At 46.6% G+C, this 26499-nt stretch overlaps 1 protein-coding gene across 3 annotated transcripts in view; it reads right to left on the bottom strand.

Moving 5' to 3' along the window:
- The window catches only part of LOC101940337 (cytochrome c oxidase subunit 5A, mitochondrial), a 28230-nt gene extending 11849 nt beyond the window's left edge, over positions 1–16381 (bottom strand). For 2 of the 3 annotated variants that reach the window (XM_042862056.2, XM_005311595.5), the window contains exons 1-4: positions 16163–16381; positions 9081–9197; positions 6781–6902; positions 4974–5096 (exon numbers count right to left, since the gene is read on the bottom strand). In XM_042862056.2, coding sequence (XP_042717990.1) covers positions 4983–5096; positions 6781–6902; positions 9081–9197; positions 16163–16253 — 444 coding nt within the window. In that variant the 5' untranslated portion in view covers positions 16254–16381 and the 3' untranslated portion in view covers positions 4974–4982. Of the gene's footprint in view, positions 1–2753; positions 2918–4973; positions 5097–6780; positions 6903–9080; positions 9198–16162 lie in introns of those variants that run through there. The other variant, XM_005311594.5, reaches the window with a different exon arrangement.
- Between the last annotated feature and the right edge of the window lie 10118 nt (positions 16382–26499).

The raw sequence follows: 26499 nt of genomic DNA, 5'->3' as shown, positions 1-26499 counted from the left end.
CCATGGGATTGCCCCCTGTGGTGCCGCGGGCCCCGCGCCGCTCTCAGAAATGGCCAGCAGCACTTCCCTGCAGCCCCCAAGCAGGGGGGCAGAGGGCTCCATGTGTTGCCCTTGCCTCCAGACACCACTCCCCCACAGCTCCCACTGGCCAGGAACGGGGAACTGTGGACAATAGGAGCTTCAGGGGAGGTACCTGGAGGCATTGCAAGGGTAGTGCATGCAGAGCCCTCCCTCCCCCAGCACTTCCTGAAGCAGTGCAGCGTGGGGCCAGGGCAGGCATACAGGGAGCCTGCCCTGGCCCCAGTACGCACCGCTGCTACCCCAGAGCCACTTTAAGTAAGCGGCACTGGGCCGGAGCCCAAACCCCACCCCTTAACTCCCTGCCCTAAGCCCCCTGCCTGCACCTTGCACTCATCCTGCACCCCGACTCCCTGCCGAGCCCCCTCGTACACCCCAATCCTTTGCCCTGAGCCCCTTCCTGCACCCCCCCCCCACACCCCGCACCCCAATCCCCTGCCCTGCATACAATTTCCCCACCCAGATGTGGCCCTCAGCCCAAAAAGTTTGCCCACCCGGATACCAAGCCTTTGGAAACAAGGGGGCAGACTTTCAAAGGCACAAATAACCGTTAAGCAATTGTCAGTTGTGCCTGTGAAAAATCACCCCTAAGGTCCCTTACCTGAAGGCCTTACAGTCCAAACAGTGTACAAAGACTTGGATATAATGAAAAGCAAGGCACCCAAGCTGAGAAATCTAGGTGTTTTGTTAGAAAAATCTGAACAGATTGTGGCACTAACATTGATTAATTAGCACTTCATTAGTGGCTGCCATGGGCTTGGTTTGATAAACTAAACTTCTTTGCAAAGGTCTCTGGGCTTGTCTTCACTAAAGCGCTAGAGTGGTGCAGCGGTCTTCCTTTGTGTTTGAGTTTGGAAGAAGGGGCTATTTCTCCATCTACACATCCAAGAGTGTCTGAGCAGGCACCTCACCTATTGCTATACATCTTCAGACCGTTACTATTGCTGTTGGCTCTCTTCAGGAAGCTTCTGCTGCCCTCTTGAGACAGCAATTCAGCAGAGGATGGACTTCCAGGTGAAAAGTGGACAGTGACCTCCTGAGTCTTATTTTTCAATGGTGACCAAGACAGATAGTGACTACGATACCATTTTTCTACAGTGAGAGGGTCAACAGAGTCCAAAATAAACCCATCTGATCAAATCTGTAGTTTTTTTTTGTTTTGTTTTTTAAAACGTTTGGTTCGTTCCCTCAAAGATTTCCCTTTGGACACAAGTCTTCTGGCAAAGAATACACTGATTTGGTCAAGTAGTTCAAGTGTATGTGAAATGCTTTAAACAAGCCTACACTTTGGTTAGCCTAGTCTTGTTCATTGCCTTTTTTAGCTGTAAAAGCCTGGGCTCAAAAGATGATTCATGAAAGGATAAATTCCTTCTAGTAATATCTTCAGGTTACTTTTTCAGTTCTTTGCTATAGATTTGTGGACCTCCAAATACGGAGGAAATACCTTCTCAGCTGTAACAACTGCTCTTCTCGCCTACACTCCTGAAGTCAGTGTTATCTCAGCACTGTTTGAAAAGAAAAACTGTTTGAACTGGCGTGGCTCATTCCAAGAGCCCAGCAATAAATATAAGGTGTGGTATTAAATATTCTTGCTGTTTAATTTCCCTTATCAGTCTGTTTTTGCTACCCAACTCTAATCTGGCTAGGATTGCCTGTAAGCAGCTGTTGGCTACAGTTACTCACTCCTTCATGTGGAAGGGGCTAGCACTCCTGTGCAGGGGCAGAGAGAGTATGATTGAGGAAGTGATCGTATTATACAGAGGCAGATGCCCCAATCTCCCCAGTGAACAGTTCTAGAATGTATGCACACTCCTTTTTCATATTAAACACGTTTTGCTGTTTGGACTGTACTCCAAGTCAGATTCAAGATGCACATGTCATTGCTTCAGGCCCTCTGAAAGATTCCATGCTTGGCAGAGCAGCAGGCGAGGTCATCAGGGAAGAGTTTTATATTGATTGTTTTTTGGGAAATGGGGAGGGAAAGGGAAATAAAGATTCCTAAAGAGAGGAAAAACAGGTAAGTGGCACTATCTGTATTGCCATATCACCTCAAAGTCCTGGTCAGGATCGGGACCTCTACTTTGTACAACACCTAGCAAATGCAAAGATGGGATTCCTGCCCCGAAGAGCTTACAATTACCATTTTATGTTAAAAAATAAAACTCAGCAGGTTAAAACTGATGTCCCTAAAAACACTTAATGCCACGTATGTTCTCTATGGGAGAAAAGAGGCCCTGATTTACTGAAGTTCAAGCATTAGTGTGCGTAAGCATAAGTCACACACAACAGACTTGGGTCAGCCAGTGGTCAAGAAAGCACACAACTGATTGCTTAAATTACATCCCATTCCGGGGTACAACGAAACCAAGCAAAAGCCTCCCATGCCTCATTGCATTAATCTACATTGCTAAGTAGTGCAGAGAGGCCAATTGACAATACTTTTATCTTTAGAATTCTAGTAAACTTCACATGTTGTGAATATAACATCCCATCTAGGAACTCTGCAGCTGGCCTTGGAAACCAACACTGTTGCTGGATGGATTCAGGGTGGGTTATACAGTTAATAGCAGGCTGGCTCTATCCAAAGTGTATTTTTGCTTCTCTCTTTGCTCTTGGGAAATTTCATTTTTTGGTTTTCCTCTCCAATATCACCACAGAGGCAACAAGGATCAAGCTCAGTTCAAACCCATTTCTCCTTTATTAGTTCCAACTTCACATTACATACATTGGGACTCAATAAAGAAAGAAGTTATTTCAAATAAGGTAATATTTTAACATCTGTGTCTCCAGGCGACTGTGTACAATCACTGAGCATTAATAAAATGCATGTGCAGCCCATCTGGAAGAGAACAGATAAGGGATTAGTTTAAAAAAATTACTTTAAGCAGGCCAATACTTCCACACCATTTTAGGTGGTCTCAGATCATATGGTGTTCTTCCCATCACTCAATCAATACATTGCCAGGTTTAACAAACAGTCTAATTCTTCAGGCCCAGAAGAGCAGTACCCGCACCAGTGACCCAGCATTACCACTCCACCCGAGGGGGGCGGGGGGAAATGTTAGAAACGCAGTTTTTACCCCTTTAAACAGGCCAATTTGTTGAAGTTTTTAAAATGGGTGAAAATGCAAAGTTTGAGATGCTTTAAGGTTACATATATCTCATCTTAAAAACTCAGCCATCTTCTGTATAACCCATTATTTTCTGAGAGTGAAGCCCATTTCTAATAAATTGATATGCATCAGTTGCATCATCACTGAAAGTTGTGTTATGCTTCACTCTGGTCTACGTAATAATCAACATTTACATTCAGTGGCTGGAGCTTATTTGCTATTGTGATAGATACCCATTGGCCAACTGACAGCCTTTTGGTACCAAGCTGTCAGCCAGTGATGCAGCAACATAAGCATTAGCTAATGTTAGACAATGGGAAACTTATTACTTTAAAACAGGATGTAGATTCCCATTCAAGTTATATTTGAATTTGAGGACAGATACCAGCTTTCAAGCTTAACCCTAAAAACAGATCCATCACCTTTGAAGCACTGAAAATATCTCCCCCAAGCACCATTAAAGAACGTTAGACTAGAACAGAGATTAACTTTGAGCTAAAACAGCTCCTTGAAACCGCGCTTGAAACTACTGAAGCCAACAGGAGTTTTGCCCACCGAGCACTTAAGCCCTAGCTACGCTATGAAATTGACCTGTCCACTATGTTGTAAGCAAAGGGTCCCCCAAGCCAGTGCTGTGCTTTTTGAACAGCTGAAGGGGACAGTGCTATTTTCAGCACTGGGTGGAGCCAGATCACACTTTTGAAAGATGCAGAAGATTTATCCCTTCTACATCAGCAGCTTCAATCCTGCGGACAGTTGTTGCCAGCAATGGGACCACTTCCCAACATAGGGAAGCACTAGTGTCCTGTTCTATCTTCTGTTTAAAAGGGTTAGACAGACTGAGATGTTAAAGTAAAGATTAGCATCATTTCATCTGGGATGATCCTTCCATAGGGAGGGAAAGAGCTTCTTGCAAAGACTGCTGGGAAGCAAAAATCTTATATACTTCTGAGCAAGTATGGTAACAGCTTATTGTCAAGGCAACAGACTCAAAGCTGCAACACTGAAAAGAAATGAGGATTCTTTAAAGACCAGTAATTGTATCAATCAAGCAAACATCTAGAACACTGAATATTGCCTCTTCCCCTCACCGCCTGCCCTCCAAGCAGCAGAAACACATTATTAGATTTTAGTAGTACTACAGCTAGGTGATCAAAATTATCAACACATGAAAATGTTTCTCTCCACATATCTTCTGTCTTCTTGCTGTATTTGGACAAATGCATTTGATAGGCCCTCTTTTACTTTTATTAAAGGCACCATCTAAAGTTTTCCATTTAGGAATGGAGTCTAGGATCCTTGAATTTAAAAAGACATCTGTCAACGTTAACCTCCTTTCATTTTTAGGATGCATTAGAGACTCTAGGGGAAATATTTCAGTAACTGAATATTACGATTTCTGTTACAAAAGCCTCTCTCCACTTATTAAACCATGCTCAGATTAGTCTACCACACCAGTCTCTCACCCACAGCCCCTTTGATTTCTTTTTACAGAACACATTACAATTAGGAATTGGACTTTAGACACCCTCATTCTGTATATATAACTAAAAAGAGAACTCTGAACTTTTCACTGAGCATAACCTTACTGTAGACACTACTGAATTGTTTTCCATTGTCAGGTAGTGCAAGTCCCAAAAGTCTTACCCATGAAACATGCATTCCACCACCCTTCTCTTTAGGGGTTCCTTATATCCAAGGAAGACTGCTATATACCCTTAAAAGGAGTTTTAGGCTACGTAGTCCCATCTCAGGGTTCTAGGAAGATACGGTTCCCCTTACCAATTATGTTTATGCTTTGTCCAGGCCCAGTTCCTCTGGAGTGGAGATTCCCAATTCATTCAAAGTTGGTCTAAGTTCCTGGATAACATAAGGGTAGATTTCCTTGTGAGGTCCTGCCTTGTCCTAATCAGAAGAGGAAAAAATTAATTCAATAGCAAAGAGATGGCAAAGAAAAATCAATATTGCACTGTATGCCAGACTATGTCTGCCTGTGTCTGAGAATCACGTACTCACAACAGGATCTACAGCTTGATCCATTTATTGCTAGTAATAAAATAGTTTATCCCCAATAAGATGGAAAGGTAACATTGTAGCACTGCTTAAGAACAAAAAAATCAGATGAACCTTCCATAGAATATCTACACTGAAGTCCGCTAATCACAGCCTGTACTTATTTGGCTGGAGTCAAGTACAAAGAGGTAGTAGCTAAATTCATTCATTTACTGCAGTGTTTTTCAAGTGTTCATAATGTGGACTTCTTCCAACCTAACCACAGTTATGTGGACTACCCTCCCCCATTCACTATCATGCAGGCCACCTCATTGCCTATTAAACCACAGCAGTTGCTTACATGGAAAATAAATGGGTGGTGTGAGATTTTGTGCTGCACAGAACTCTCACTAACTCCAATGGAAGCAGAGTTAGGACAAAGTTGAGTGTTTCAGAAACCCCCCTCCCAGACTATCTGTAATGAAACATACAAACTGAATACAAGGAAAAACAGCACTAGGTGAACAGCTGGCTCTCCACACATCTCTAGATGCTCTGCAGACCAGTTTGAGGGCTGCCTGTTGATTGCTTTGGCAAAAAAGAGCAAGAGATACACGAATATCTAAACAAGTCCAAAGAAAGGGTCAGTTTATAAAACATAAAATGTTAGTTTCGTGTTTCTTTCAGGGGTTAAGGAGAAGTCACCCCCACAAAAGCCTTTCAAACAGGGTTTTAGGGGAGAAGAGAAGTTTGGGAGGGGGGTTATAAACCAATCTGATCCCTTACATTTCCCCCAAAGGAAATATTTTCAAGAATCATCTCAGTGGCCAGTCATTCTGGCATAGAAGGAAGAGGAGGAGAGCAAAAAAAGACAGGGTGCAGAGAAAAGAGAGACGATAAGTTTAGCATGTGGTCATCTTTGTTAAATTCCCTGAAAAAATGCTACAGTTGTACAGAGCTGTTTGACTTTCACAGCCATGCTATTTATATTCATATTTATGTTTTAGATGATTTGGTGATAGGCGAGGTCTCAGTTTGGTCTCCCTTAAAAGATATGTCCAGTATAGACACTTCTGAAAGTCAGGCCCCATTAGCACACGATTCTCCTACAAGTTTGCCTGGTGAAGAAGAGGGGACAACATGTTCCTTTTCTCATATTCTACAGTGTGGGCGGCAGAGGCTCACCTCTTTATTCTGTTCTCTTCTAAAGAGGAGGGTCAATAGAGGGGAAGGAAGAAGTACAGTTGTATCCAGTGCATTTACACCTGTGATCCTATTTGTTAGTCTCTAAGGTGCCACAAGTACTCCTGTTCTTTTTGCGGATACAGACTAACACGGCTGCTACTCTGAAACCTATACAGGAGGGATTTTCTGTTGGTACTTAAACAGCAACAAATTAAAACTGATTTTGGCCATGCAATCTTAGTCAAACTACTAGTTCCAGTACCATCAGGAAACTGGGGGTTTCCCCTGCTTAGGTGGGTGAAAATACAACATGAGAAGCTAGGAGACTCATCTCCATTTTAAAACCCTTTCAGCAGCATGAAAGCACAAGCAGCAGCATTTCCAACATATCCCAAGTCACCACTATACGGACCTTTACAACTTCTAGGATGCGGACCGCAGTAGCAAAGTCATTTAACCGTCTGCATGCTCTCAAAGCAGCATCGATGATTTTTGGTTCTGGCACCAGATCGTAGCCCACCAACGCGTTCATGCCTGTCAGAAGAAGATAAGAATGACAGCCTGAGGAAACCCCCATTATTTAATAGGTAAAAGAAGGGTTAGAACCTGTTGCGAGAGTTCTTTTCAAAGTTCAGCCTAGGGTCTCCCTCATCGTCCACTTTCCTTCCATCTCCATGATATTTTTAACATGATCATCATGGTGATAAACAAGCACCATCAAAATCAATTTCAATCTTATCTCTCCCACATTCCAGAACTATTTTGCCCCATCTGTTCCTTTCACTCTTTTCTTGCCATTGCAGTATGATGCTAGTCATGTGATCTCATTATTTACAAAAGCTTTAACAAAAAAGATCAGGCAGCCCCTGGGCCAGCAGCAGCAGTTTGGGTGTGTGGGAGGGGGTTCAGGGCTAGGGGCAGGGAGTTGGGGAGAGCGGGGGTGCCTACCTTGGGGTAGTGGACTCCCCAGCTCCTACCGGCATGGCCTCCCTGCAGCTCCTAGGCAGAGGAGGGGCGGGAAGTCTCCGCACCAGGCACTGCCTGCAGGCGCCATCCCCGCAGCTCCCATTGGCTGCGGTTCCCAGCCAATGGGAGCTGCGGCAGCCAGTGCTTGTTGCAGGAGCAGCAGAGCCCCTGTCCTGACACCTGCCTCCACCACCTAGGAGCTGCAGGGACGCAGAGACAGTAGGAAGGCCCTGCCAGCCACAACCTCTCCCCCCAAGCACCCACACACACCCCGACCGTGTTCCCCCCCCCCCCCCCCCCGAGCACCCACGGCCGCCCGCCCACCCGAGTTTTAGTCAGGGCAGGTATTTTTAGTAAAAGTTATGGACAGGTGACGGGCCCGTGACTTTTTGTTCACAGCCCTGCGACTTTTACTAAACATATCCGTGACTAAAACGTAGCCTTAGCTATAAGAAGTGAACTCCAGATCTATTACATCAGTGTTTTTCAAAGTTTGGGTTGTGACCCAGTGTTAGGTTGCAGCACGTAAGGCACTGGGTCGCCTTGCTCAGCACCCAGGGACCCTAGCGGCTCTGGTGAACACTGCCGAGTGGAATGTTAAAAGTCCTGTCGGCGGGGCTGCCCAGCTAAGGCGGGCTAGTGCCTACCTGTTCCAACGCTGCGTCCCAGAAGCGGCCAGCAGCGGGTCCAGCTTCTAGGCAGCGGGGCCACAGGGCTCCACTCGCTGCCCCCGCCTCATGCACCGGCTCTGAACTCCCATTGGCCGGGACCTAGGAGGCGGTGCCTGCGGGTGAGAGCTGCGTGGAGTTGCTTGCGTGCCTCTGCCTAGGAGCCAGACCTGCTGCTGGCCACTTCTGGGGCGCAGCGTGATCCGCGGTGCCAGGACAGGCAGGAAGCCTGTCTCTTGCACCCCAGCTGCGCCGCTGATCGGGAGCCACCAGAAGTAAGTCCGTGCCCCAACCCCTTCCTGCACCCCAATCCCCTCATCCCCGGCACCATCCTAGAGGCTGCACCCCCAGCCCAGATCCCTGACCCCCCTCCCACACCCCAACCCCAGAGCCCCCCCACACCCTGAACCCCTCATTCCCAGCCCCACTCCACAGCCCTCACCCCAACCCTCTGTCCTAGTCCCGAGCCCCTCCCACACCCCAAACCCCTCATCTCCAGCTCCATTGGGTTGTGGGGATCAACAATTTTCTTAAACTGGGTCCCCAGAAAAAAAGTTTGAAAGCCACTATACTACATCACTGATCATCTTAACAGTGCTGATACAAAGCAATCACAATGAAGCAGCAAGTCACACGGATTGCACTTGGACTACACAAGTAACCCCACTCCCTAATCTCAGGCATCTACATTCTAGAAAAGGCAAGACCCCATCACCCTATGCCCTTGATTAGCACTCAGTAAGTTAAGAAGACTACACTGGAGGTTCCTGGGTTCTTTTAACTCCTTCACAAATGTCTAATATTACAGAGTAAGTGTAGTAGTTTGTGTCATTCAAGGTAGTTTAGAAAACATACACCGACCGTACAGTTCAGTATTATGGAAGTGAATTTTGGGAGAATTTCTGAGCTCTCTGCCTATAGCATTGCATATCTGCCCTGCTATAGCATAAACTTTTACTTTCTGACATAGCTGTAATGTTCAGTGGTCATAATATTTCAAAGCAGTTTAGGTTTCCCCATATTACCATAGCCATGAGTATTTCAATATCAGACATTCCTTCCTTCCCTTTTAACACACCTTTCCTTAGCTCCCAGGCATCAATATCTGGTTTGTTGAAGTATGTCACCCAGCGAGCATCAAATTCTTCATCTGACTCTTGTGTCCCATGAGAGTAGCAACGAGCAGGCAACACAGCTGTGTGAGGAAGGAAGAGGAAAGAGTTGAAGTGAAAACAGAAGAAATTTAGTTCAAAAACTTAGGCCAAGAGACTGCAGCTATGACGTCGTCATGTCTACACAGCAACTAGATACCCACAGCTAGCCCACGCAAGCTGACTTGAGCTCATAGGGCTGTGTCAATGCTGTGTAGACTTCTGGGCTTGGGCTTTAAGAATCTGCGGGGTGGGAGGATCTCAGAGTTCGGGCTCCAGTCTACACAACAACGGAACAGCCCCGCAGCCTGAGTCAACTGGCATGGGTCAGCTGTGGGTTTTTCTTTGCTGTGTAGACATAACTTTAGTCAGGATGCAGCAAGTACATAATAGATCTGAGTCACTAATTCAGTACATTTAAAGTCCCAGTGATGTGCTCTGTGGTAAGACGGTCCAAGTAAAGGCCTTTCAAGCGTTTGCTCTCCCTTTGAAAGAGCAAATCTACAAAATGTTTACAAACTGGATTCAAAAGTTACCAGCTCTCAAAAAAGCACTAGTTTATGCTTAATAAAAGTGATCACCTTGAAATTGTTAGAATCTGTTGAACAATTAATTTTTAAAAAGGCTTCCAGGTCCCCAAATAGAAAAAGAAAAAACACTGCAGTACTTTTGCTCTGCAGCAAAGGAGTAAACCAGCCAAAAATGGTAGTCAACATTAAGGAAGCTCTATTTACAGTATCTAGTTGGCAACACTGTCATCATTTATGACTTCACAAGGATATTTGCCAGCTAACACTATGCCAATTTTTGCACCAAATGAAAGGTGGGAAAGCAGAAAGTGAACTCCATCATTCCTGCCTCCTAAGGGCTTGTCTACATGTGGAAATTGACCAGAATAGCTATTCCACAATAGCTCCTCACCCAGGGAGTTGTTGCAGAATAGCTATTGTGTTTCAAGTTTACACCCTACTTTATTGTGGAATGATTTCCCCATGTAAGCCCTACAATTGCTAAATAGTTGGTTTAGTAATCTAAGGGAGGAAATGTTTTCTAGTTTCTAAATCCTATTTCTAACAGTAAGAAACACTGAGAGGGTAGGACAATTGGATGACTCGGAGGGAGAAGTAGCAGGATACACACAAGTCTGGGTAACCAGATTCAATAGTGGATGAAAGCTAACTTTCAATTAATGGCTGTTCAGTGGCCTGTGTAAAGTGACTTGGTGGCATCTGTATAGTGCCTGTGTGTACAAGTGTCCAGTCCCCAAAAAACACCTATGCTGTCTCCAGCGGCATCCTGGAGGCAGAACTACTCTTACCCCAAGAATAGAATAGTGAAGCCTTGTGGTGGAAATCTACATTATCACTACTACAGCTATTCAATGAGTCAGCACAGAACCTCAATCTTTGGGGTTGTCATCCAGCACTAAGTTTCCATTGAAACTTGAGTATCTGACAGTTTCTTAAAAACATTCATTTAAATTTAATAAAAGTGGGCTGGTTTCTAAGATGAATTCAATTAACATGGTTGTAATCTAGTTTCCTCCCCTAATACTGTTCTTTATCACAAGGGGTTTTCTGAACACTAAACAAGGGATGAACAAGTAGCCTTTGCCAACAGCAACTAACAGCTATGGGACTAGCTGCTGCGCAAACAGGCAGTTAGATCCGTACTCTCAAGAGTAAGTGCTTCCCCAGCTGCTCCACCCACAGATGATAAAGATGACTAGGACCCATCAATTTCACTCTATGATTGGTACTGTTGAAAGAGTAATTGCACTCAGGAGCATGGCACTAATTGCCAACCTAGCCTACCCTAAAGACAAGAGTCTAGGAGAAAAGGGAAAGAAGTTAAGACTCGTTCCTTTCTAACTTAGATGCAACACATTATTTTGTTCATATTGACCAAAGTTTTATTAAGTTCTCTGGGGCGGGGGCATGTCTTATTCTATGTTTTGTAAAGTGCTATCTGCATCTACAGCACTATATAAATGTTTAATGTGTGTTAAAGACTTCTGTGCTATACTTTGGTTTGTTCATGCTGACTAACCATTTTTTTTCTAGCTTGAAGTGACACTAGGAAATTTACCATTAAGCATGAAGCAAATATAATTTTCCTAAAAACACAATGTGGACTTAAGACAATGGATCCTAATTACAAAAAAAATTGCAAAATACAAAGGAATGTTCTCCTAAACATCATTCTCTCCAATACATAGTCAGACTAAAGTTATGTTTAACAGAATGACCTGAGTGCAACAGATTCTTGCCAGACATTGATTCAGTACATCATTTGAACAAAGCTTTCACAATGTATTCAATGTTCCCCAAAACGTAACAGATTATTGCATCATTCAAAATGTAGATTATGAATTATTGATTTAGAAATCAAAGAGTTCTCTTAAAAAGATGCATATCTCTCCACCGTATTACAATGCCTTCCTAATAGAATGGACAATGAACACCCTCAGGTATACCACTCAATTGTAGCTAATTGGAAGTCAATTGAAACTCATTAAATTTGTCGAGAATGACTGACAACCCTTCACCTTCCAGGTACACAAGTATTCAGGGATCTGGGAGAAAAGAGAAAAGAAGAGTATTCTGAACTACTTCGTAATAATCAGACCTTCACTTGACATATTCTTGATTTTTAATGCTTTAAATGTAGTACACCTCTATAACGATGGCTACTTAAGTTAAAAGGATGCTGTCAACTTAATCATATTTCAAACAATGTTCCTTGTGTGTGGGCGTACTAAATTTAAGATTAAAAGCGTAAATTTTAAAAAACCAATTTCCTTTTCCTCTCCCCCGCAAAATCTCAAGCTGGAAAATGGAAGTATTGGGGAGAGTTTTCTCAGGCATCAACCCAAGACTGTGGAATGAGCTCTCAAAGGAATTAAGGACCATCACAAGAGCGGCCATACTGGGTCAGACTAAAGGTCCATTTAGCCCAGTATCTTCCATCAGTGGCCAATGCCAGGTGCCCCAGGGGGAATGAACAGAACATGAAATCATCAAGTGATCTATGCCCTGTCATCCATTCCGAGCTTCTGGCAAACAGAGGCTAGGGACACCATCACAATCTTCACCACCTTCCACTATAAGCAAAAGGCACATTTCTTTGACTTTGCTTTTTCTGACATATATAGCAACATATGTATTATAAAAAATTCCAACATATGATAGTCTACTACACACACTTCTCCAAGGGAAAATATGACAGTACAAATACAACAAACAGCCATATAGCTTAATGCATTACTAGAAGTTGCTCAAGTATTACGGTGCTGAGCGTGGTATTACAACCTATATAGAAGTCAATTAAGTCATTTTCACTTTCAGATTCTTACTGCCTGTGTTTTGAGGTGCAATTACTGAAGATTAAACTAAGTTTTTAAGGAAGTGTCATGAAAATATGTCCATTGGTTTTAGTTTTTATAACTGCATGTTTACAAAATTATATGTTACAGGCCAACTAAGTTAATAACATCCTTTTAGAAATAGATACTTGTGCACTTGAATATTAAGAGCCAGGAGCTAGAACTCAAAGCTTCCAGGATATATTCCTAACTCTACTGCTGACTTGCTTCGTGACCTTGGGCAAGTTACAGCTTCCAAATACCTTGTCTACTTATAGGTAAAAGTGGATAATACTTACCACCTCCCTTTTATAGGAGATATTCCAAAATTGACATATTTATAAAATATTTAGATCCAGCTGGAATGTGATATAAATACTAAAATAATACTGTGACGAAGAGCTGTCAACATATCCACATTTAGAAGGGGACGGCCTCAAATTCACTGTTACCCCTCACTATCCAACATACTCATCTCTATTTGGTGGTCAAGCCAGACTTGCACTCAGCTGATCTCCAGAGGAAGATGGGGACACAACAAAAGCAAAAGTAAAACATTGGTAGAAGAAAGACAAGGTCAGAAGAGTGCTGGGGGACGGGGGAGAGGAAGTGGAGGTGTGTATATATAAAAAAGGACCATTTAAAGAGATTAATTTAAAAAGATAAGTTTGAGTGAAGACATGCCCAGCAACAGAAAACAGGACATTGTACACCACACTCAAGTGTGCTAGGCATTTCACACAAAAAAAGAGACCGGTCTCTGTGCCAGGGAACTTACAATCTAGAGATGCACTTGACAAAGTTATACAGGAATGAAGCACACACCAGAAAGTGGGAGGAGGGAAATACAAGTTTACAGATACTCTTATACCATTACTCAGTTTAGACAAATGCATCTTGGAGGCATAATTTTTTTAAAGCATGAAACATTTTTGTGGAAGTGATGCTGCAAAAGTGGGTCTTGGGAGTGATGTGAATGAGATAAGGATGGAGACTTGGAAACATGAAAGGACATTCCAAGCACATAGGGTAGCAGAGAGGGCAGCACACAGACTTTCGTGAAAGGCTATAAGAAGGTTAGCATTGATGGAATACAAAAGACGAGGAACCAGAAGAGGTGTATGAGAAGGGAGACAAGGGGCTTGTTTGTATTTAAGATACTACAGTGGCACAGCTGCGTCTCAGCAGCACTTGCATAGACACTACCTATCCCAATGGGAGGGATTCTCCTGTCTGCATAGGTGATCCACCTCCTCAAGAGGCAGCAGCTAGATAGATGGAAGAATTCTGCCATTGACCTAGTGCTTTCTACATAGGGACTTAGGTTGTTTTAACTACACTATTTGGAGGGGAGGGGATTTCACACACCCCTGACCTACATAGTTATGCCAACCTAATTTTCTAGTGTAGACCAGGCCTAGGTCAGAGATTTAAACATAGGCGCTTGAAAGCAATCAGAGAAAGCTTAACCTTGATGAGCAATTCAACAGAGTGAACATCAAGATACAGAATTGAAGACCAGGAAGAAAAGGAGGAAGATACAGCAACAAATTTTACATAAGCATTCTTTTCAAACTTATGATTTAATGGTAGCCTGGCTGCTTTTAGGAAACCACTTGAACACTTCAGAATATAAACAGGGATGCAGCAATATCAACTTCCTCAGTCCACCTTCATTTTCTTTTTGAAAAAGCAAAGATACAATCTATCCCAGGAATGACTCCTGATTTAAGTTTACTGTAGACACTGATTTGAGTTTGCAAGTGGTACATTTTTGAAACCAATAGCCTTAGAGGCCTAGTAATAATTTCAGACAAGAGCACGATATGCTCTTTCTACAGCAGTGGCTCTCAACCTTTCCAGACTACTGTACCCCTTTCAGGAGTCTGATTTGTCTTGTGTACCCCCAAGTTTCACCTCACTTAAAAAACAATTTACTTACAAAATCAGACATAGAAATACAAAAATGCCACAGCACACTATTACTGAAAAATTGCTTACTTTTTCATTTTTTACCATATTATAAATCAATATAAATATAAATATTATTTACATTTCAGTATATAGTACAGAGGTCAGCAACCTTTCAGAAGCGGTGTGCCGAGTCTTCATTTATTCACTCTGATTTAAGGTTTCGCGTGCTAGTAATACATTTTAACGTTTTTAGGTCTCTTTCTAGAAGTCTATAATATATAACTAAACTATTGTTGTATGTAAAGTAAATAAGATTTTTAAAATGTTTAAGAAGCTTCATTTAAAATTAAATTAAAATGCAGAGCCCCCTGGACCAGTGGCCAGGACCCGGGCAGTGTGAGTGCCACTGAAAATCAGCTCGCGTGCCGCCTTTGGCACACCTGCCATAGGTTGCCTACCCCTGGTATATTATATAGATCCATATAAACAAATCATTGTATGAAATTTTCGTTTGTACTGACTTTGCAAGTGCATTTTTCATAGCCTGTTGTAAAACTAGGCAAATATCTAGATGAGTTGATGTACCCCCTGCAAGACCTCTGTGAACCCCTGGTTGAGAACCACTGCTATACAGACATTCTGTCACTGTCCTACTAATCTGGGGATTAGTAAACCTTAACACTTGCACTCAAGATTTGTTTTCCCTTTGGTTGCAAGGCATGTGAGATTAACCAGAACATATATTTTTCATAACACTGGGAGAACAAGGAAAGCCTACTAGGCTGGTTTACACAAATCAAGATTTGCATGCCACAGACAGGTTAGCTTTGTTATAGAAAGGCCCATAACGTGGCTGCAAGTGGTGCCAACTATCTTCAAATCTGAGTCACTGCAGAAATGCTAGACAGCGAGTGGAGAGAGACAAGCATGAAAGAGGAAGCAAAACGGGCAACGGAGACAAAGGTAGCGGCATTGCGAAATAGGCCAGCTGGGCTGGCCCCAACTAACCTAGCCCCCTTTGCTGCCCTTCCCTAAGGAGAGACCTACTCCCCATCAGGGAGGTGGGGGCCAGAATCAGGGCCGACACTACCTCCTCTCCCTTGCAGGGAGGCTAGCACAGGTGCCCGTGCAGGCTTCACCTCCCTCTCCCCTTCAGCCAGCTCAATGTCACCTTCCCGCGGCGGCCACGGATGCAACCATCCCCGGCGCTCCTTGGCGGGCGCGGCTCCCGCTTCGGCACGCGGGGGACCCCGGCGCAGGTACCGAAGGCTCGACCTGAAGGCGATAACCTTGACGGAGCAGGGCGGTGTCCTAGCCCGGGCCCCCCGCCCCCGCTCATGCCACGGGGCGGCGCGAGGGCTTCGGCCGAGGCGCGGGGGGGACGAGGCTACCACAGCCGCGGCGGGGGAAGGGGCGGTCGGAGTGCGGCGGAGGAAGAGGGGACGGGGTGCGGGGGGGGGTGCAGGGGGCTCACACTAGGCCGCAGGTGCAGCCAGTCCTCGAGTGACACCGCAGGTCACCGCAAGGACACGGCGCTGCCGGGCCGGCGCAGCCCCCCGGGGCCCCGCCGCTGGGCGCTCCCGGAACTGGGCGCCCCCACAGCCCCGCCCGTGACCGCGGAGCCGAGGGGGGCAGGGGCGGGGGCGCCAGCGCGGCCGGGCTCCAGCGGCCCGGGGCCAGCGTCGAGAAGCGGGAACAAGGCGCCGCTCGCTCGTTCGCTCATTCACTCACCGGCGGCGGCGGGCGGCTGTCGGACCCGCCGGGCCAGGCCACGGAGGCCGGCGGCGGTGCAGCGACGAAGGAGCAGGGCAGCTCCCAACATAGCGATGCGGGCTGGGGAGCGGGACGGGACAACCGGGGCGCGAGGCTTCCTCTCGCCGGCCGCGCTCAGAGGCCACCACCACGCGCCTGGATCGAGGGCAAGGGGAGGGGCAGCGGCTACGGCGTCGCCGGGGGGACAAACCGCCCCCGCCACGTGACAACGAGGAGCCGCAAGGGGGCGGGGCCTTGCGGAGCGGAGGGGAGGAGGGGCGCGGGCGGCCATTTTGAAGGGGGGCCGGCGGAGAGCGATGGCTGCTGATAGCAGAGGGACGGGGCGGGTGAGTAGGACAGGCTACCCCCTCCCCTTGCCCCCCCATCCTGCCTCAGAATGGGGCAGATCGGAACAGGAGGGGGACTTGAAGTTGCTCCCCCAGGCCAGGCGGGGGGCGCTGCTCCCATAAGCCAAGAAAAGGGGGGAACTGGGCTTCTCCCTTAGACTGCGTCCACCCCAGGAAGGGCCTGTTCCTGCCACGTGGGGGCTAGCAGGTGGTAACTAAGGCCACAAAGGTATTTAGGCTCCTAACTCCCATTGAGTTCAGTGGGAGGTAGGTGTGATGGTTTGAACCCCCCTTCTGGGATGCACATGATGTCCTGGGATTTAATGGAACCTGCCTGCTCCGCTAGCCTGGGCTCCCTCTCTTGCTGAATTAGGCTCTCTGGCCTTTGGCAGCACACGCACAGGTAGGGTCACACCAGCTGTAGAATCACACAGAGTCTGCAAACAACTCTCTATGAGAAGACTCAGCTAGGAAATCGCCCAGCACTCAAGTGCAGCTCTTCTCTGGAGAGTACACCCAAGATAATATCATCTTGTACTGTTTTGAAAGCTCTGCACAGTGCAAGCTCATAAAAATTCACCCTCTCCCTCAATGTGGAAAGAGATATGCACAACTTCTCCCTCCCCCCTCCCAGTTATAAATTGCACAAACTGGGTTTAATAATAAAAACAAGTTTATTAACTATAAAAGGTAGATTTTAAATGATTATAAGGGATAGCAAACGGAACAAAGCAGATTACCAAGCAAATAAAACAAAACACACATACTAAGCTTAAGATCTTAAAGAGACTGGTTTCAAGAAATTGGCAAGTTGTAAAGTTTCTGTAGCTTAGAGTTCTAGGTATTTCTCTTTACAGACTAAACTCCTGCCTTGTCTACACTCCCACTTTACAGCGCTGCAACTTTCTCACTGTGAAAAACACCCCCCTGAGCACTGCAAGTTTCAGCGCTGTAAAGTGGCAGTATAGACACTGCATCAGCCCTGGGAGCTGCATTCCCAGTGCTGGGAGCTACTCCCCTCATAGGGGTAGTTTTTTTACAGCGTGCTGGTGCCATGACTACACAGCCATAGAGCTTTAACATTGCTTGTGAAGACATACCCTTAGTCTGGACTCAGCCCTTGCTTCTCCCACAGTTCAGTTCCTTTGTCCCTTCAGGTACTGTCAGCAGTCTTTCTTCTTGGGCAGGAAGACAATGGAGAAGAGTCCTGTTTGCCTTCCTCCCCAGCCTTAAATAAGATGTACATAAGGTGGAGATCTTTTGTTCCCCAGTCTTGACCTCCCCTTCCTTTTAGTGGAAAATTACTAGAAGTCCAAGATAATGTTTAGTACCAGGTGACAGGACCACCTGACCTAGTAGTGTCACAGCTAAGTCCAGGACACCTCTCAGGAAGGAAAGAGATTTATTGTTTCTTCCTAATGGCCCATCAAAGCTGATGACCTGTTGTCTGGTGGGTGTCTCCCAAATACACACACAGTTGCAATTGTTACATAGTCAATATCCCTAACTTTAGATACAGATTTGATAATCACATTCAGTAAATTATAACCTTTCCAATGATATCTGACATGAGCCATCTTGTATAAAATATATCTTAATTATGCCAAGGCCTCCACCTCAAACCACTGATAATTGAAGTCTCTGATTCTGTAAAGATTTATGCATATGCGTGACTTTAAGATTGTGAGATCTTGGTGGCACTGCTCATGTGCTTTGTGTATGTGTAAGTCTTTGCAGGATCGGGGCCTAAACAGACACCCTGCAGAAAGCAAAATGGGAACAGAAACAATGAGATTGAATAGGGAGGTTATGCGGACATCTTGCTAATTTCATGATTTTTGTATGGGTTTTTTTGGTAATATCAAACTATTCAGGTTTGCGTCCTGCACTCATCATCCTGGTGTCTGATTCCCTTGCAGAGGTGATGTACTACATACTTGCTGGAATAATAAAGAGGATTTGGTTCCCACATGTTTGTATGAATAGTATTAATTTTGAAACTGTTTCTTCTGAAAATAGATTGGGTGAAAATAGGGTTAAAATGGAAGTAGAATTGTAACCTCAAATACAGCAAAAGTGCTAACATACACTAGGAGACAGGATGGCCGATGGAATTGCTAAACGGAGATGGAGCTTTTCACCTCTAGGTCACCATTTTGAAGCCACCTTGCATGTTGTGACAGAAAACGGTTACCACTTGGTTTATATCTTTCAGGGAAACCACTTGACAGCTTTACTTCAACTTCCTAGCAGGCAGGTGTCCAAGCCACAAGAACAAAATTGTTATGAACAATAATTGGCCTCTGTCAGCAGTCTGCAGAGCTCCAGGGTTCAGCAGTGATTAAAAATGAGCTATCCTCGCCCCCAGTATGGCCCTTCTAGGTCAGAGTTAAAGCATGTTGGTGGGGAAAGGTTGCACTGCCGCTGTTCCTTAGATAGAGGATTTCAATTTCCAAAGCTATCAGTTTCAGCCCAGATTCTCATAACCTATGGAAAAAGAAAGAAACCACCCATCTGATATTGACCACTATGGGAGACAGGATATTAGAATAGGTGGGATCACTGATCTGATTCAGAATAGCTATTCTTACCTTTGCAAGGATAGAGTTGGGCTTTTTAAAAAACAGATCTTTCGATGGTGTGAGTATAAGGCTCAGAGTAGCTCCATTAAACTCAACAGAATTACAATACAACCTCAGAGTTACAAACAGCAGTTACAAACTAACCAGTCAACCACACACCTCATTTGGAACCGGAAGTACACAATCAGACAGCAGCAGAGACAAAAAGAAGCTAATACAGCACAGCACTGTGTTAAATGTAAACTACTAAAAAAAAAGGGGGGAAAGTTTAAAAAAAAGATTTGACATAGTAAAGAAACTACTTCTGTGCTTGTTTCATTTAAATTAAGATGGTTAAAAGCAGCTATCAAGGTTTCTTCCCCACTCTGAACTCTAGGGTACAGATGTGGGGACCTGCATGAGAACCTCTAAGCTTAACTACAAGCTTAGCTCTGGTTTTGCTGCCACCACCCAAATTATTTATGAGTTATTTGGGAAACTCTGTCTACCTCCCCCCCAGAATATCTCCCTCCCAAGTACTATAACCCTTCCCTGGGTAGCCTTCAGAGACTTCTCCACCAATTTCATATGATCCAATGGAGAAGGTCACTTGGTCCCTTTCTCATAGTGGGAGAACGATGTCACTCTGGCTCACGTCTCCTGGTACTGTCGGTGGCTGGTGATGTGCCTGGACCATTGGATGGTGTCTGAGACCATGAGGCACCGCATGAGCCATGCGTAGCGTCGACTGATCCCGCAGGTCCGCAGCACACGCTCGTTGCAGGGCTCCCAGGCGCCCAGGGCTCCGACAATCAGGGCGTCCATCTGCACCTTGTAGCCCTTCGCTCTCAGGGTGTCAGCCAGGGAGGCGTACTTTTCCAGCTTATGAGCTTGGGCTTCGCGAAATGCTGGGGTCCTGGTCTCAAAGGAGACCGTGCCGTCGACGAGGATGATCTTTTTCTGGGCCTCGTTGGTGACGACCACGTCAGGTCGTAGCTGGATGTTGGTACCGGGGATGGTGCAATTCATGGAGATCTCCCCCAGGCGTGGCACGATGGCTTTCACCAGGCGGTTCTGGATGGCGTTGTGGCGCAGCTGCCAGGCTCTGGAGTGGGGTTTGCAGCTGCACAGGACGTGGGGCAGGGTCTCGTTGGAGTAGCTGCACTTCCTGCAACACTTGTCTCGGTTCCCGTGGCGGACGGCTCCGTTGAGCGGGACGCAGTTGAGCTGGGCACGGCGGATGAACCGCCAGTCGGCGAAACGGGTGAAGCCGTCCCCGGCGAGGAAGTGGTTGCTGGCGTCCCACTTGCTGGTCAACTCAAAGGCTTTACCCTGGTCCGGTTTATGCTTCAGGATTTCCACGTACAGCGAGTGGATGGCGGCCTTCAGAGTCCTCTTCAGCAAGCCCCTGGCGCTCGGGGTGATGATGGTGTCGTCGGACCTCATCTGCGGCACTCGGACTCCCAGCTCCTGGCGCTCCTCGCACCACTCCCAGCGGCAGCCAATGCGCTTCCCTAGGCGACGCGTGGCATTGCGAGTGCAGGACCACAGTGAAGCGATGTCACGCCCGTCCCATCCGAATTCCCCATCCAGGGAGCTGCTCAGGAAGGTGGCGATGTCTTGATTGGAGGGGGCTCTGCCAATCCACTTCTCTGTTGCATCATACAGTGCGTTCGCTGCGATGTTCCTTACTGTGGCATCAGGACATGTCAGCAGGCGGAAGGCGTGGCTGATCACCGCGATGTCGCACAGGTCACCCATGTGGGGGACGTTGGCGCCGCCGTGCCTGTGGGCGATGTAGACCAGCTCGTTGCTGGCTCTCTGGGGAAGGAACAGCCACTTCTTCACCATCTTCCGGATGATCTTGTCTGCCCTGTTGAGGGGCACCTTCACCAGGGCGGATCCTCTTAGGGTGAACGAGATGCGTGGGATCAGGAAGGTGTTCAGGGCGTTTATCTTCTGTCACGGTGCCAGCAGGGAGGCATCAATCTTGGCGGCGACATGCAAGATCTCCTGGATGATGTCCTCGGGTGTCTGCCAGACACAGAAACCTGTTGGCGTGCCCAGGTTCTGGTATGCCTGCCCCTCTGCCAGGGGGATGATGGGCTCACCCTGGATCTGGAACCCCGTTGCCTGCACTGAGTCCCTTTTGCCTCCGTCAATGTGCAGAGTTGCGCACTTCTTTGCATTGAAGCGGAGCCCCATCCAGTCAGTAGCCCGGCTGGTGGCGTCTAGCATACCTTGGAGGCTCTCTGGGTTGTCTGCAGTAGGACCAGATCGTCCGCGTAGGCCAGAATGCTGATTTTCTTGCCATGCAGGTCGAAGCCGGTCGGGCCGCTGGAGATGGCTCGGATGAGCAGTTCCATGGCCAGGTTGAAGATGATGGGGCTAAGGGGGCATCCTTGTTTCACGCCACGGCGGATGGGGATGGCGTCCGTCTGTCCGTCTGTGGCACGGATGGTGGTGATGCAATCCTTGTAGAGGTCCCGGAGGATCTGGATGAAGGTTTCTGGCATCCCGAACTCTCCCAGGGTGGCAAAGATGTGATGGTGGGGTATGGACCCAAAGGCGTTGGTCAGGTCAAGCCATGCTACGGCGTACTGCCTCTTGGACCTCCTGGCCTAACTGCCCCTATACACTGCTCTGCATAAACACAGGGGGTCTGCCTTGCACGGAGCAGTTTGCAGGATCAAGGTGCTAACTGTTATTATTAGCAGTAGCTTCAAGTGTTAAGGTGACCATAATACATGACCTTGTGCAGTAGGGTGACCAGATAACAAGTGTGAAAAATTGGGATGGGGGTGGGAGGGTGGGTAATAGGTGCATAAGACAAAGCCCCGAATATCGGCACTGTCCCTGTAAAATCAGGACATCTGGTCACCCTACTGTGCAGCCAGATGCCTGCAGGCTATTTTTAAATGCTTTTTATTTTTGGTTATAGTATTTAAAAACAAACAAACAATTTCCTAATGCAGGGAATCCTTGGTACGGGGCCAATATAGTGAAGGATTTGAAATCCCCAAGCTCCAGTGTTGGAAGCTGTCTGCATATAAAATTAATTAAAAATCAGTTAAAACATTAAGCAAGTATTGAGGAGAAATGATTTAGAGGATGTTTTCTTTTTTGTTTTCCTGCTTGCCAGGAGCTTGCCAGATATAAGACAAGATCCTTAACGTAGGCATTCAGCGTCTGTGGTGGTGAACACAGGACAGATGGCTAGACAGATCTTTGGAATCTGGGTTTGGCAGTCTGAGAGGTCTTGACACAGCAGGGAGAGCGAGAAAACAAAGGCCCAATGCTGCTATCAGATATTTGGACACAAGTCCCATTGATTTCAGTATTTGTGCCCATGTATCTGAGGGCAGAATTAGGCCCCAAGAGCCTATCCAAAACCAGTGGGGAAATGGGCAGAAGAGTCTCTATGGGGGTCGGAGAAAGTAGAGCAAGATGTATAGGAAGGGCCTGATTTTCTTTTAAATCTGAGATTCTGGTTGACGTGGGTCCTGTTTAACCATAGCCCATGCTGCCCTCTCCTCCAAACATCTCCAAATAATTTGGCGTGGCTGAGAATCCCTGTTTGGGAAAGACTTAAGCAGGGCTAGACTTATGGAGGCACAACTGTGCATTAGTGGCACTTCCTCTCCAAGCCATATGGCAAAATGAAGTGTCATGTCTAAGATGGCAAGGAATAAGCATAAGCCAAATAGCTTGCGTAGTGCCAGAGAATGTCTAAGTGCTCAGCCTGGATGGGCTTGGGTCTCCTTCTCCCAGAATCAATAGCCACTGGGAGCAGGTTCAGAGAGGTGGAACTGATGGCTATTGGGGTCCTCTGTCTGCTGTGAGCATTCCTAGTGGGAGAGCTCCACAACAAGTTGCTTATACTCACAGGTGATGAGCATAGCCCATAGAAGGGCCCGAGATTTCCCCCACCTCAGCCCCTATTGGTCCATGAGCTGATACAAGGGCACTGAGGTGGGCAGAGGGGGATAGCAGTTATGGGAGAACACCTTAGCACTTCCCCAGGTCGGTGCAACTTCACCTTCTTCCAGAACGTGCTCGTCACTTGCAAGCATTGCCATGCCAGGGCTGGTGCTGGACAGAGGCTGCTACCTTGCATCAACAGCGAGCTCTGCAGGCAGGAGGGCAACAAAAATGATTAGGGGTCTGGAGCACATGACTTATGAGGAGAGGCTGAGGGAACTGGGATTGTTTAGTCTGCAGAAGAGAAGAATGAGGGGGGATTTGATAGCAGCCTTCAACTACCTGAAGGCGGGTTCCAAATAGGATGGAGCTAGGCTGTTCTCAGTGGTGGCAGATGACAGAACAAGGAGCAATGGTCTCAAGTTGCAGTGGGGGAGGTCCAGGTTGGATATTAGGAAACACTATTTCACTAGGAGGGTGGTGAAGCATTGGAATGCGTTACCTAGGGAGGTGGTGGAGTCTCCTTCCTTGGAAGTTTTTAAGGCCCGTCTTGACAAAGCCCTGGCTCGGATGATTTAGTTGGGAATTGGTCCTGCTTTGAGCAGGGGGTTGGACTAGATGACCTCCTGAGGTCCCTTCCAACCCTGATATTCTATGATTCTATGACTCCAAGGTTGTTAGGCTGAGGCATGCGCTCGAAGAGAAGTGCAAGTGTCTCTGGGACCATGGGGAGCATCACATGAGGCTGAGAAAAGGAAGCATTCTTCAGTACTGGGAGAGAGCACAAGACACTGTGAGCGCGGGTAGGAAAGGTAATTGATTGATCTGAGCCGGGGGCTCAGAGTAGGGGGGAAGGAGCTGATTGAACTGGAGGAGTTTGCAGGCAGAGGGACTGGTATCCCTGTCCTGCCGTAATTCTCACACAGCCTCTACAAATATATAAGACCAGCTCTAAAATGTCAAAGGGAACCTGAGATGCACTGGCAGAGCTGGGCTGAGGAGTGTGCTTAGCACCAGTCCTGCACAGATTGCTCCTTGCTCTTACCAGTGCTAATCGCCGCATTGTGAAAACCTGAGCAGTAGCGGGTAGGGGTGGGGTTGTTTCTCTGGCCATGATCTCTCCTCTAGCTTCTGACTTGTGATTTCACAGGCCTACACCTCACCTGTTGTTTTTTCCTCTTGGATGCTTGTCATTGTTACACCAATCCACTCCTTTTTTGCACCGTGTTTTCCTTCTTTCCCTCTCTCCCCCTTCACTTCTCCTTGAGTATCTAGACTGAATTTCACTCAGCTTGTCTTCCCAAGTGCCCCAACTTTGCCGACAGAGTCCACTCCTCCAGTGGAAAAGCATCCGTCATTTCTCTCGTTGGTGTCAGAACAGCACCATCCAGCACAAATTAAACCCATCAATCAGTTCAGCTCGATCTTCCCGGTAGTTCAACAGAGAGTAATGAATAGCAGGGAGGGGTTTGGGGATCCTAGAGTTTCTGTCACTTTCCGGGGAGAAAGAATGAGGATTTTGTATAATTAGTTGTGGTGGGAAATGGTGGGCAGGTGGCTTATTATATGGTAATGAACTGACCTTTATCAATGGAACCAGAACTGCTCAGACATCTGTGTATCATAGGCCCTGTACTGCTAACACCTAAGTGGGTTTCTTCTTTTGCTCAAGTAGAAGGGTCTGTGATTTCAGAGCAGGAAGGTCTCAGCACTAATTTCCACTGCTTCTGTATACCTCTGAATGGTCGTGATGTTCAGCATAGCGATAGCCCTGAGGTTCCTATATATGTTCCAGTATACTGATATATCTGAACTCTCTCAAGCATGTTGCTTTGTGAGTGATATAGAAGAAAGTAGGTTGGACCCTGAGACAGAAATCTTTCACCCGAATTCAAAACACTCAAGTTAGCACTGGAGCTGACATTAATAGCTCATTAAGAATTGAGCTTTCGTGGACTACAGCCCACTTCTTCGGATTTCAGTCACCAGGGCTGAAAATCCAGCATCTAAAGCCATTGATGTATAAAGAGACAGGAGAGCAGCAATCCAGCAACTGAAGTGATATTAGACTCTTATTCAAACTGGAAATAAGGCACAACTTTTTAACAGGGAGGGGAACAGACTGCCAGTGGGAATGGTGGGTTCTCCAGCTCTTGATGTCTCCAACCAGAGTGGATGCCTTCTTGGAAGATCTGCTTTAGCCAAACCCAAGTTCCTAGGCTCAGTACAGGAGTAGCTAGATGAAGTGTAATGATCTGTGATATACAGGAGGTCAGACTAGTTTGATCTAATGGTCCCTTCAGGCTTTAAACGCTATAAAGCTATGAAATCATATGAGGGAATACTTCAACTCCCCCTGCAAAGAATCATCTCCAGTCTGCATTATTGGCCTGAGCCCCAACAAACTCATTACATCCACAGCTGTTTTTCAGTTGCAAAGCATTCTGTCCCATCTAGGCTGGGCATGTTCATTCTTGTGTCCTGGTCTATTTCCCCACCCCTCATCCCAACTCCTCTTCCTCCCCACAGCCTGGAATATGACAAAAGGGCCAAGAGAAGAGCAAAAAATAACAATCAGAAATTAATATTCAATTACACAGGCGTCAGATAAGTGAAATGAATCAATCTGTGCCACAGGCAGATAAGCGACTGCCTCTGGCCCTGAGAAGCAGCTGTCTGCTAAGAGATAAGGAGGTCAACCTAAAACAAAACAATTTCCTGCATCCTCCCTCTGGTACATCCCCTCGTCTGCCTCGCTCCCTGTTTCTCTTCCTTTTCCTTCCATAGTCATTTCATCTCCTCCATTACAGCAGCCGAGATTCAAAGCGAGCCCTGCAGAACCAGAGCGAGACAAAGGGAGAGCTGAAAAGAAAAGGTTTCCTTCCTTCTGTGCAATGTGACTGTTGCCTCTGTGTACCCCCTTCCAGATCTCTGACATCTTTTCCTAGCAGCAGCTGCGCTGCAGAACATAGCTGGACTGGAAGCCAGGGGAGAGGCAGAGAGATAACGGAGAGATACAGAGACAGCGAGGCAGAGCTGAAGGGATTTCTCTCTTGCTGCAGGCTCAGGGTTTACAGAGAGAGTTAATACATTTGGCTGCCTGCAGACACTGATAGGAAAAAGCCATTCAGGGCTGGCAGCAGAGGGGAGAGGATGGGGGTGAAAAGACTGAGAGCTTGCGGCATCTTTGACTCCCTTTTGTATTCAGCCCTTGTGAGCTGCCCTGTAATCCTGCAAGACAGAGATCGGTGGCTACTGTAACTGCAGCAAGCGCGTGAGTGCTGATGGAGGAGTGAGCAGAGGTTCATCCCCCCAATCTCTGTACATCAGGCTGAAAAACAGCAACCGAGAGCTGTCTGAACAGCTAAGTCTCAGTCGTGGCCGACATCGCCTGTGCATCACAATGAGCCAGGGCGGAAAACAAACCCAATATCCATTGACGCCTCTGAGGGCCTCTCCTTGTTCTAATATGTTTGGCAGAGAGCGT

Source organism: Chrysemys picta, chromosome 10, assembly GCF_011386835.1.
Source record: "Chrysemys picta bellii isolate R12L10 chromosome 10, ASM1138683v2, whole genome shotgun sequence".
Lineage (NCBI taxonomy): Eukaryota > Metazoa > Chordata > Testudines > Emydidae > Chrysemys > Chrysemys picta.
The sequence above is the reverse complement of the archived record's forward strand: the minus strand, read 5'-3'. Positions and strand labels throughout refer to the sequence as shown.